The sequence below is a fragment of the Sturnira hondurensis genome, unplaced genomic scaffold (assembly GCF_014824575.4).
Source record: "Sturnira hondurensis isolate 20B ecotype Veracruz unplaced genomic scaffold, ASM1482457v3 Scaffold0002840, whole genome shotgun sequence".
NCBI lineage: Eukaryota > Metazoa > Chordata > Mammalia > Chiroptera > Phyllostomidae > Sturnira > Sturnira hondurensis.
In genome coordinates, this window is record NW_028075471.1 from 9765915 (window position 1) to 9778520 (window position 12606).

At 39.3% G+C, this 12606-nt stretch overlaps 1 protein-coding gene across 2 annotated transcripts in view; it reads left to right on the forward strand.

Moving 5' to 3' along the window:
* SYNPR (synaptoporin) overlaps positions 1 to 12606 on the forward strand; it is a 348200-nt gene that overhangs the window by 200514 nt on the left and 135080 nt on the right. For both annotated transcript variants that reach the window (XM_037040860.1, XM_037040861.1), the window contains one exon: positions 8793 to 8917. In XM_037040860.1, coding sequence (XP_036896755.1) covers positions 8793 to 8917 — 125 coding nt within the window. The remainder of the gene's footprint in view (positions 1 to 8792; positions 8918 to 12606) is intronic.

Genomic DNA, 12606 nt, shown 5'->3' on the forward strand with positions numbered 1-12606 from the left:
TGGCTGTATGGGAGAAAGCTCTTGACAATGGCTTTCGGTGCCTCCAAATCAGGTACATTTATATTGTCTTCCATGGACAACTTGCAGTTTTTAATTTTCACATGATGGTCCCACCCCATGTTTTACATGATTGTTCACAAAAGCCTTCTGGGTCAGAGTTTTGCCATAACCATAAACTGATGTGGCTTGGTCAATTTCCTTGAAAAAAATCCAGTATCAGAAGAAGCAGAAACACTAAAATAGAGAAGTGAACAAACACAAATAGAAATGGAACATTAAGTTTTAGAAGTTGGGGGCCTCCTAGGGAGTGAGTGGGTATGAGGGAAGCCACAGTTAATCAAAAACTCTTTCTGCACCAGAAAATATCTTTACAGGAATTAATTCTTAGTTTTCTAGGGCTACTTTTGAGGTAATCAGCTTCTACAAACAGCTGTGTTTCCAGAAATGCTCTTCAGGGGTGCTGAAGAGAAATGGTTCCTCAGCCCAAGATAAATCATAAAAGGAGATGGCACAAGAGAGGCTCATTACAGGGGGTAGGAGGACAGAAATTGGGTCTCTTTAACCTATAAACTGTTGAATGTTTCAGATGTATGAAAGTGGGAAAGCCAACCCCATCCCTCACTGTGAGTAGGTGACAGGAGGAGGAACTTGTAAATTGGCATAACCAACTTAAGTCAGGCTTCTTCAATGTTGTTGTCATGTCAGACCCTAATCCCCCTCCCCTCATGGCCTGTGATACTGCAGGCTGAATGAAGGCTGGTGCTGCTGATGCAAAACACAAAGTCTGCCCTTCAGATCCACGTAAATGGATGTGAAGGGCAGACTTACATCTTACATCCTATATTAGTGCTTTGTCTTACAAATGCTTCATTTAGTGCTCACTGGGCTTTCTGAGCATTAATGTGACCGAGAAAGCTTTAACAAGCCCACAATTGACATTTCTGTATTAGTCTTTCCATAACATGCTTCACAAGAGAGACCCCTTCACAGCTCTGGCAGAGTGGAGAAGGAAGATAAACTTTAGAAAAAGGCAGACCTGAGTTCAAACCATGACTACTCCATGTACCAATAAACCTTGTGACCTTCACACACTACTTAACCTTAGTTTTCTCATTATCTGTAAAATGAGGAAACATGCTTCTATTTTTGGAGGAATGTTGAGAAGATTCAATGAGCTCATGTAAATAATGAAGAGACTGATACAAAAAAACAAATGTGGTTGTTTTATTATTACTATCATCATTATCATCATCACCACCACCACCATCATCATTACAATGTTTATCATTATATTCTTCAGTGCCAGAACACTTTCCCAAGCACTTCATCCTCTCATCTTATCTTGCCCGCTCATTCATAGGCAGGGTAGAGAAAAGTCGGTTTACAGTTGTGAGTATACAAAATATGGTGTTTATTCTTGTTTATAATAATGAATAATGACTTATTATTTATTATTATATCATTTTCTATATGAACAACTGTAAACTACTTTTGCCCCATCCTGTATTCATTCACTTAAGATTTCTGAATCATTTATGATATTTTGGCACACTAAAAGACACAAAGTTTACTGAGGTGTTATCTTGTTGGCAAAGGATTTGCAGACCATCTAGGGAAGGCAAGCACTTGCTCATCTTCCAGCAACTAGCCACACCCTGTCTCAATCCACTCTCCACTGCAATCATTGTGTTCTTTCTGAAGTGCAAATTTGGTCTTGCTCCCCTCCCCCGCACTGAGCATCCAATCCCCTCATGAGATCCAGGTTTCTTCATATTGACAAAGTTTCTGTAAGGGCCAAATAATAATATGCTTGGCTTTGTGGACCACAGGGTCTCTGTTTTCAGTACTCAATTCTACCACCGTAGCACGAAAGTGCCATAGACCATTGCTTGTGGCTGCATATGGCACAGGGGCCATAGTTTAGGATCCCTGCTAGATCACACCTGACAAATCCTGCCTGCCTCTTAAACAGAGCCACTTCCTGTTTCCCAGTTTATAAATGCCTGCTTCACTTGTACAAAATGCATAGTCCAAATGTGCCTTACTTGCTTACTTGAATATGTTTTATTTGCTACTCTCTTTTCCTAGAATACTCTTCTTTTCCCTCTTCTCTGGATAGAGCTTGCATGCTTGCTTTATTTCTGATAAGCTATTCATTCCTTTAGACAGCTATTCATCATGTTCGCTCCAGTCCTCTGCAAGTGTGCCCCATGTTTTTCTCTAATATGATCCAAATAGTCCCACCACAGTAAAAGAAGTAAAAGACTGTCGTGGTGCCTGTTCATTCACTTCTTTGTGTCCCTAAATAGACAGGAAGTTCCTTGGAGGCATGAGGAAGATGGATTTACTTATTTAGTCAACAAATATTTGGGAACATCTACTTCACATCAAGCACTGTGCATAATGGTAGAGAGCCAGTAAGAAACAAAGTCAAGTGTGTTATCTTTCTTCAGAGAAGTGTTCAAACAAAACAAATAGGTGAATAAATGATGCCAAAGAAATACAGATATTAAAAAGTCTGCTCATGTAAACATAAAAATAGGAAATAGTGGACCCAGGATGGGGTGGGCTGGAGTCAGAAGGTCTACAGCAGACAATGTAGTTCTATTTAAAAAAGAGATCAGCTTATTGAGAGCGAATTGGAGAGGTGAGTGTGTAGTAAGCTAGACACTTAGATGTGAGATAAGGAGATATTTCTTTCTTTATTAACATATTTTAGGGCCCAATTTCCGTTCCTGTCAGTGTTCAGTTACTGTCTTCACTGCATTTCTCAAAAGTAGATCTTGAGATTTTTGGTTTATGGGTGGGGTAATGCCAAGAAGTATGATAATGAGTGGAGAGATGAGATAGAGAAAGAAGGAAGACAACTAATGATATGTGAATGAGCAGGTGTTGCTGCAGACAACTGGGGCTGAACCTTGGTGAGATCCTGTGAGAAACTATGTTGAACACACCTGAAATTTTCCCCACAGAGGTGCATGAACGCTGGGGTCTTATTCACCAATTTTTATCCCACATTGCTTGGAGGCTGCCATGGAGTTAACTCCCAGAGTCTTCCCTGTTGCCTCATTCATAGGCTGAGCACATTCCTGCTGCCTGAGAAAGCCCTCAGTACAGATATTCAGGTGTTTGAGCAGAAAGCCCTTGGTGTGTATGAGGACTTTCCTCCTAAAGCTGCAGGTGGCCACTAGGGTAATCTATGGAAAACATCAACAACTTCTGCTATAATAAATAAGTGAGAGTGGATAAATGAATCAAAGAATGAATAATCGTACTGGATGGAAGAAGAGTGACTCAATGAAATCAGCCCAAAGTTCTTGCTCCAGGGGAGAGTCAGGGAAAGTCCCTCAATGGCAGTGGTTTGTTGGAGCCCAGCTGATTGTACAGTTCTGTTCCCAAAAAGTTTAGAGGTATTATGTTAGTGGGAATTGGCCATGGTGGGTGTATTTACACAATGTAATTTGGCAAATTCTATAAATGAAAGCTTTTTACTCTGGAGATCTGATTGTCAGTACATGCAGCTTGGTGGTAATAGGAGTACCAGTACTAGGTCCCAATATACCAATACCTTTCCTACCAGTCTTCTTACTCTCACTTCTTCCAAGGCATCTTTCATTCCTGAGGTTGTATATCAGGACTTGGAATATGGCCCCCACACCTGACATCACTGTAGACCACAGATTCCTGTGAGAGCCATTAATCAGCTTTATGTCTTGTCCTCCTCCAACCTATTGCTTTCACTATACCTTGCAAATTAACCAGTAGGATTAATAGCAGCTTTCATTGATATCCCTTGTGTGGTTCAGTCAGTTTCAAGGAGGAAGCTGCTCACCTTCTTGTCAGGGGAAAACCTTTGGTTTCATTAAGTGTGCAAAGATATTCCCGATATGGATAATTTTGGTTTACAGATGCTTATTAAGCCAGAAAATGCAAGGCAATTCTTCTGTTCTAATTCACCTGAAGGTATTTCTAACCAGGCTGCTTGCAAAAGATATCTCCACTGGCCAATTTTTCCCACTTAGAGAGTAATTTTTTATTGTTAGGAATAGAGTCATACATCATTTAAGAAAGTAGTAAAATGAGAGTTTATTGTAGGAGATTTATTTTGGTCTCTTGGACTCAAGAGAAGTGAATGATTGGGCCAGTGGTTATGGTGTTGATATATTGGAACGAGCTAGAGGTGAGATATCTGCTTTATTTTAGAAGAAATGGGAGCTTTAGGGAATATGGGAACACAGAAGTTTTACAATTTCACTTCATTGGGCAAATGGACTTTTGCCCCTGAGTTGTGCCCTCAATGTCTAGAAAGGTAAGTGAGATCACTGCCTTCCAGAAAGAAGGCGCATTGTTAGCTGAGGATGAACATACGCAACCCAGAGTTAAGAGAAAATAACACACATGCGCACACAAACACCTGTCTTTACATGCCTCATCAAGGTGTTCAGAGAGTTGGCCTCAGATGACAATCTTTCTCCCAGTCAAACTCTAATCTTTCTCTACACTTGACATACCCAGTCCCCTCAGGCTCCTCTCCCTCCTTGCCTTCCAGGACCCACACCCATTTCTCACGGCATCCTGGCAGCATCACAAAGCATTCCCATCTCTTCCATTTCCCAGGAAAGAATACTGTCTTTCTTAAGAAAAACATTAGTCTTGTGGAGCCAAACACCTACAAGAAACACAAACATTCCTCTTGCTAACAATAATGGCTCTCAGAACCATGGTTGTCAAACTAAGGAAGTTTCTCTTTGCAGTATCTTCTAAGACCCTCCTTCTATAATCCTCTATCCAATCAAGAGTTAAAAGAGGAGGGAGGGAGGGAGGGAGGCAGGTAAAGCACCCACTCTACTTGACTAGTGAGTTCAGAAGTATATGTTTGTGAGACACTCAGGAGAAACATAGAGAGCCTCAGGCCACATAAGCACCATGATGTGTTTTGGGGTAAAAAAGCTGGACCATTTGATATGCCTTCTTTCCACATGGCCAAAAATTATTCTTTCTCTTGTTCTAGAAGAATACTGACTCAGAGAATCTAGAGACAAGAATTCTAGTTCCAACTCCACTTAGTTGAGTTGGGACGGTGAATTTTGCTCTCTAGTTGTCAATTTCTTCAGTAGTATGGTAATATTTTTAACATCTGTGGAAGGCTACAAGCCTGCTGTGTTACATGTGTTCTCTCAGCTCATGGATACGAACACATGAGAGGTGAATATTATGATTCTCCACCTCTTTCACCAACCAATGGCCAAGTTGACCTTCCACTGGTTCTTTGAACTTATCAGGCTTTTCCTCCCCAGTGCTTTCCCTTGTGCTTTCCCCTCTGCACAGAGCATTTTCCTTCACCCCCAACCCCTTTCTTTATAGCTTTCTCTCAGTAATCTTCAAGGTCTCAGCTTAACTGTGATATCCTCAATTATGACTCCCAGTCTAGAAGAGCTTCCCCTCAATCTATGTAGCACAAGTTGTAATTACTTCATATGTATGTTCTTGTTGATTCTGTCTCCTGCATCCAGTGTTAAACTCCATAGTAGGCAGGGCCCTTCTTTGTCTTTTCTCCAACTTTTTTATGTTTCTGTTCCCTATCAGCTGGCACTTAGTAAGTACACCATTGAACATATGCTAAATGAACCAGCCAGTGTGTCCTGATGTGGTAGATGTAGGAGCTGAGGTTTGGAGAAGTTAAATAACTTGCTCAGTGTCAAACAGCTGGGAATTGGACTCAAGCTTAGGTCTGTCTGACTCCAGAAATGCTCCATGGACTGCTGGGAGGGAAATTGGTGGGAGGACTTCCAAAGTTTCCTCCCACTCTACATTCCCTTACAACACCATGAGAATTTTGACTCCCCCAAAAGTTTCCAGCCCCTTCTTCCCATTCTGTCTTAATGTATTCTAATTACAGTACCAGGCCCTGGGCTAATATACTCTGAAGGAGTTGATTTCACTAACTCAAATCCAGAATCAGCTATCCTGTAACCTGTTATTCACTCAGCAGGATCTGACTCTTTCAGTGTTATACAGCTATTGTCTATTTAATCCTCATATCATGATATTACTTAATTTGATATCAGTCACACAGCATGACTTCCCTTTAATCAGTGAGTACTGTGGGAAAGGAGAAAGGTAAGTGCAGAGCCCATGGGCATTATATTTAACTCCTGTGCGATGTCAGAACTCAATAGAAGTAAAAAGAAAAAAAATAGTGGTGTGTGTGGTTTCAATAGTATGATGCCTTCCTCTATGCATCTAATATTTTGAACAGTTGAATATAATTATCCTCCCATCTTAAGTTCATTACATGGTAGTATTAATAATATATTACTGTATATGAAGCACTTTAAAATAGATGAAATGCCAAGAATAATTTCTTTCTAGCCCTTAAGTGCTAAAATTATCAGGATTTGTCTTTATGCCCTCTACTTTAACTTGCTATGCTTTAATGTTTCAAGGATTTTTTAAAAATATGCAGTTGTTTGAAGGCTATGCTATTCTTCCATGTCTTTAATCAAGGCATATAATGCCAATTACACACATGGCTCTTGCCCCAGAGAAATGCACATGTGTAAATACCACACAAATCTCTTCATGAATTGAGAGGGGGCTGCACATAAATACATACTCCATCTCATTTAGTTCTCTCATTCACTCAGAAAGATACAGGGATTTCCCTGTTTGACAGGTGAGGAAGTGTGGACAGGGAAAGAGCTCTCTTCGCAGGTGTATCACAGAGTTTTGGTTCACTTCTACATTCCTTCTTTTGGAAGAAGACTTGCTAATGGTGCCATCATGACATGGCACAAAGGCTGAGACACTCAGTATTGTATGATGAAATTTAGATTTAAGTATTGAACAATTAAAATCACTTCCTCTTTTTCCTACCAATGCAAAGAGCTGTCACAAAGAGTATTTGGTCATGAGAAGTAATCAAATCCATGCCACAGGAATAAAAATCAGGTTCCCTTCTGTCCTGATATTCTGTGTGCATCATCCCTGCTGTGGAGTGGGTTGGGGTAGCTCCTACATACCTCCTCCCCTCCCATCAGAGAGTCAAACTAGGAAAATCAGAAAAAACAAAAGTGTCCAGTCTTTCTGAAGAGCATAATGTTGGTTCACGGGGACTGATGGTCGTACAGACTTGGCTGGGGAGGAGTGAGTCTAAATGCCATATTTTGTGGTCTGGCACATCTTTCCAAGGAGCTCATCCACGTCTATTTACAGTAATAACATTTGATAACATCTATTTAGTGTTTATTCTGTGCCAAGATCTGTTCTAAATGTTTTACACACATTAACACATAGAAACCCAGTTTGCTTTTTACCATGTCTACCATATATCTTAGACAAGTTATTTCCATTTTTAAAATATTAATTTTAAAACTAACAACTTAAAACTGCCACACACACAAACATGACACACCAACTATTGCTTTTCCTGTGAAGGTCTTATTGTTAACCAGTCTTTTTCTATTAAAGTTAAATTGACAATGGGGACAAACAGTTCTGAGGCTCTTCTACCACCAATTGAGGGAGGCAGTAGGTGTTATGGACAATACTTTTTTTGCCTTCTGAACTTTCTGAACAGACCTGGTGACTGTTGCTAGCTTCAGAAGTCTTCTTGTCTACAGCAACTGTCTGATTCATATCATGAACAGCAAAATGATCCACAGGACCTGTCATCAAAGCTATTTTATTGATGTAGGGAACAAGGCATGGAGAAATGAACTAACAATGCCAAAGTCACATTCCAGGGCCTATACATTTATAGTTATTGTAAGGAAACAAATAACTCCTCTAGCTATGCAAAATGAGCTAGTGTTCCTAATAGGGATCCCAACCTACTACAAGAAACTGAATTCCAAATGTTGAAATAAAATAATGGGAATATTACAGCATCGATCAGTGTTAAGTATACTTGATCAACTTTTTTTGGAAACAAAGAAATTGTTTTGAATTTAGCTATACTGCATGAAAAAAATGGCATTTTCTTTCCATCTTCAGCTCTACCCACCCTCCCAGATGTATCTTCTCTCTTAAAGACATCTTTGAGTTTATGCTTCTCATTTTATTGCCTAATTTGCATAGATCTATGTCTACACCAGGCTACATCATTATATTAGTTGGTACCTTTTAATAGTTGAACCTTTAACCAGTTGAAACTTTAAATAGTTGAACCTTTAACCAGTTGAACCATTTAATAGTTGGCTTAGAAAGAACAACTCACACACAGATCTGACCACCAAGAGTAGCTTGAGCTTATATGTGCTGGGGTTTTCTGCTCTGAAATGGCACCTTTTAGATATTCACTTACTTGTCCTCAACCTCTAAAATTCTCTTGAAATAGATTTAATAATCTATTTCAAAAGACAAATATATTTATTGAAGAAAAATACAGAGAAACAAAAAGAAGACAGCAAGGACACACCTCGAATTCTTCCCACCTAGAAACCGCCATCATTAATCCTGTGGTGCAGGTAGCTTTCCAGATTCTTGGATGTGAGATGACATCTCTAGATTCTGAGGCATGACAGCACTTTACACACACAAATACAGATATTTTGCCCTTGTGTTTAATTTATCTTCAGGCAAAATGACTTTAGCTTGCCAGTTTATTTTTTCAGACACCACCTCCCCATTGTCCTCCATCATTCTGGCCTTCATCTTCCAGCCTGAACCAAACATGGTATTGCACTTTAGAAGAACCATAACTTCACTCAGTCCAGACGCTAAGCTCATATTGATATTTCTCATCTGATCAGCATCACTCTAATAGCCTCTTTGTCTTTTGTTCTTGGCAGCTTTTTGCAATCTTTGCATTTGCAACATGCGGTGGTTATTCTGGAGGTCTGCGGCTGAGTGTGGACTGCATCAACAAGACAGACAGTAATCTCAGCATTGACATAGCATTTGCCTACCCATTCAGGTAAGACCAAGGGGCTCGTGCCCACTGGCTTCACAAAGAGAGCACTATCTTCCTTCTCTCATTTCTCAAAATATTATGCAGGCTTCCAGGGACTTCTGAGAGTAAACAATAAGAGTTTTGCCTGAATCGACAAAACACCCAAATAAATAAAATATCTACCTACCACTTCTCCCTGGGAGGTTTGTGAAGTGTACCTTCAAACCAGAATTGATTCTCCTCCAAGAAAATGCTGCAAGTGGCCCAGTATGGAGGGTTATCAACATAGAGACTTTGATTATACAATTCTTTTCTCCCCATCTGTATTTCCAATCTTAAGGTCTTCCAAATTCTAAATAGGATTAATGCCACCTCTAATTTCATATTGACTGTGAGATCTTGGCAGATAATGTACCTAGTAATATTAATATCTAATGTTAATTCTGTGTGTCAGACACTTGCCGTTTACTTGTTAATCTTACTTAGTCATCGCAATGACCCTTGAGAGGAGCACAATTACCATCACCATTTAAAATGAGGAAATAGGCACAGATATGTTTTCTCACATTCCCTTGGTTAGTAAATGGGGGAGTTGGGGTTTGAGCCCACCTGGGTTAAGACCAGGGCATATGTATTTATTTCTATACTTAATTTGGTTGAGATAATTCTTTCAACATCTTCAGTATGAAAGATAATATCTTATCTTTGTCTTTGCCTTATCTACAAAATATATACAAGTGCTTGTCCAAAATCAGACATGTTGCAATTCTGATCCATATGCAATATGGATTAATTAAATTTAATTTGGAAATAATTTGTGTCTGTAAAACTCCCAAATTCTTGGCATCAAATAACTGGTGCAATTTTTGAAAACAACCTTTTTGCAACACAATGTTTGGCATCTTATTAATATACTTTCATTTAATTTAACAAACATGTATTGAGTAATTAATCACCTTGTACCAGACACTGCTATCTCTGGAATTACAGAGAAAAGTAGAAATTGATCTCAAAAACCTTTTCTTTTCTTTTTTTTTTAAACCTTTTCTTAAACATGCAAGTGGAGTGCTTTTCAAAATCTTCCTCAAGGGGACCTAGTTAGATAATGTTTCTAAAAAGAAAGGAAAGAAGAAAAGAAGGGAGGGCACAGGGAAAGGAGGAAGAATTTTAAAATTATATAGTCAATTAAGTTTAAAAAATACTTCTTAGCACTTTGCCATTCTAATGCACATTTCGGATCACCAAGAGAAGCACAATGTTTCCCAACTGTGTCTGACCACAAAAACCCTTTCTCCCTCAACATCTCAGAGGATTTGTATATCATGGAACACATCCTTGATGTATTGATCTAGAGAACTTTTCCTAATTCAAACCACAAGTGACTTAGTTCATAGGCAATGAATCACTGGGAAGTGGTATTTATACTAAACAGTTTGTACTTAATACTTTTTAAGAGTAAAACTGATAAAGGTTGCAAGCCCTCTGTTCGAGTAGACACTCTCCTAACTAATGAGAGAATCCAAAGTTCAGGTTAATTAATTAAGCAAGTTCAAATAGATCAAGAAAATATTAAGCAAAGGACCCCTGGTAATTTGGTAAGAAGAGCTTTCTGTGCTGCTGAAACTGGGGGTAGGGGTGCTTAACACTGGAGTTTTAGGTGAACTCCGGGGCTTTAATGGAGAATGGCCAAGCCGATGTGAGCTCACTGATCAACATATAGAATCTAGAATCACAGACAAGAATTGCCAATGTCTGGGCAGCAGGGGTGAGATGCTTAGTAACATTAGTCATGAAATTGTGAGGTCTGCATTGCCTTCTACAATGATTTCCCACCAAGAGCTGTGGTAGGAGCAGGTGACTTGAAAGTCAAACTTCTGAGATATGAAAATCAGGTCACTAAGCATGAGGTACGAGCCTCTCTGTCTGTNTCAGGTTAATTAATTAAGCAAGTTCAAATAGATCAAGCAAATATTAAGCAAAGGACCCCTGGTAATTTGGTAAGAAGAGCTTTCTGTGCTGCTGAAACTGGGGGTAGGGGTGCTTAACACTGGAGTTTTAGGTGAACTCCTTGGCTTTAATGGAGAATGGCCAAGCCGATGTGAGCTCACTGATCAACATATAGAATCTAGAATCACAGACAAGAATTGCCAACGTCTGGGCAGCAGGGGTGAGATGCTTAGTAACATTAGTCATGAAATTGTGAGGTCTGCATTGCCTTCTACAATGATTTCCCACCAAGAGCTGTGGTAGGAGCAGGTGACTTGAAAGTCAAACTTCTGAGATATGAAAATCAGGTCACTAAGCATGAGGTACGAGCCTCTCTGTCTGTCTCTCAAACTGAAAGAGACTAAATAAGAGACCTCTAAAGATAGAAAACCAGTATCTGGGTTGGGATAGGATAGAGAACAAGGTAACATTTAATTTCATGCAATCCTGGGCTGTGTAAAATTTGTAAAAACCCCACAAGAACATAATTTCCAGCTATGGGCTTCTTCATTTTCTTCCCAGAACATATTACTTGCCCAGTTAAAGGCAACTGAAGAAATGGCATGAAATTGTTTATTGCCATTTATAAGTACAGTGACTCACTCATTTGAAAGAGTATTATTTGGGTTCTGAAACATAGATGATCAACTACTGTTTTTTTCAGTAGCTGTACTTTTCATCTATGGCCATACAACCCTGAACGTGCCTGATCTCTTCTGATCTAGGAAGCTAAGCAAGGTCAGGCCTGGTTAGTACTTGGATTGCAGTAAGTTGCAGAGCTTTTCTTCTAAACACTACTCGGCTAAGAAGCTCTGTATAGAAAACACATATAAGTCATTGAGAAAGTTGGAGAAGGGGAAGAAAGGAGCTTTAGGCATCCAACTGGTCTTTCTCAGCCTTCTCCCTGCCGCATGTATGCAACCCCCATGACCTCCTCACCCCTCACCCCATCCCACTGCAGCACTCTGTACCACTCCTACAAAATGTCCTGAGAACCTCAGGTCTCCTAGAAGTAACTTAAAATCACTGTTCTGGAAGAAAGCAAGAAAGCTTTTCCTACTGTGCTTACCACATCTTTATATTTACTGACTACTATTCAGGAGCCTAATCACCCCGCAGAGTGCATTGTAGTTTCATCCCGGTAATGCCCATCTAGGAGATACACATACCATTCTAAAGAGGCTCAGTTTTACTAGAGCTGCAATTTCGAGTATACATCTGGATATTTCAAAGTGTTGTACCCTTATCTTCTTGGGAAAGATTGAGTAACAAGTGGTGACATCTAGAATTCATACAGATTCTTTTGAAGTCATTAGTTTCAGAATAAGTTGGATTAGCAAGAAGCTAGTAATGTAAATCCTAAAAAGTAATTTTATCCCAAATGTTCATAAACCAATGCCAGTGATTTGATTATAATCTTAGAAGTAAAATAAGAGCATTCAGCAGCTTCTACGTATTCAGTTTATTGCAAAAACAAGGAAGATAATAAACTCTCATACCAAGTCATCTGAACAAAAATAAGGACAGTAGTCCCCCCTTATCCTCAGGGGATATGTTCCAAGAAACCCGGTGAGTGTATGAAATTTTGGATAGTACCAGACCCTATAAATACTATATTTTTCCTACATGTACATACCCATGTTAAGTTTATTGATAAATAAGACAGAATAGAAGATTGCCAACAATAGCTAACACTAAAATAGAATGATTATAACAACGCACTGTAA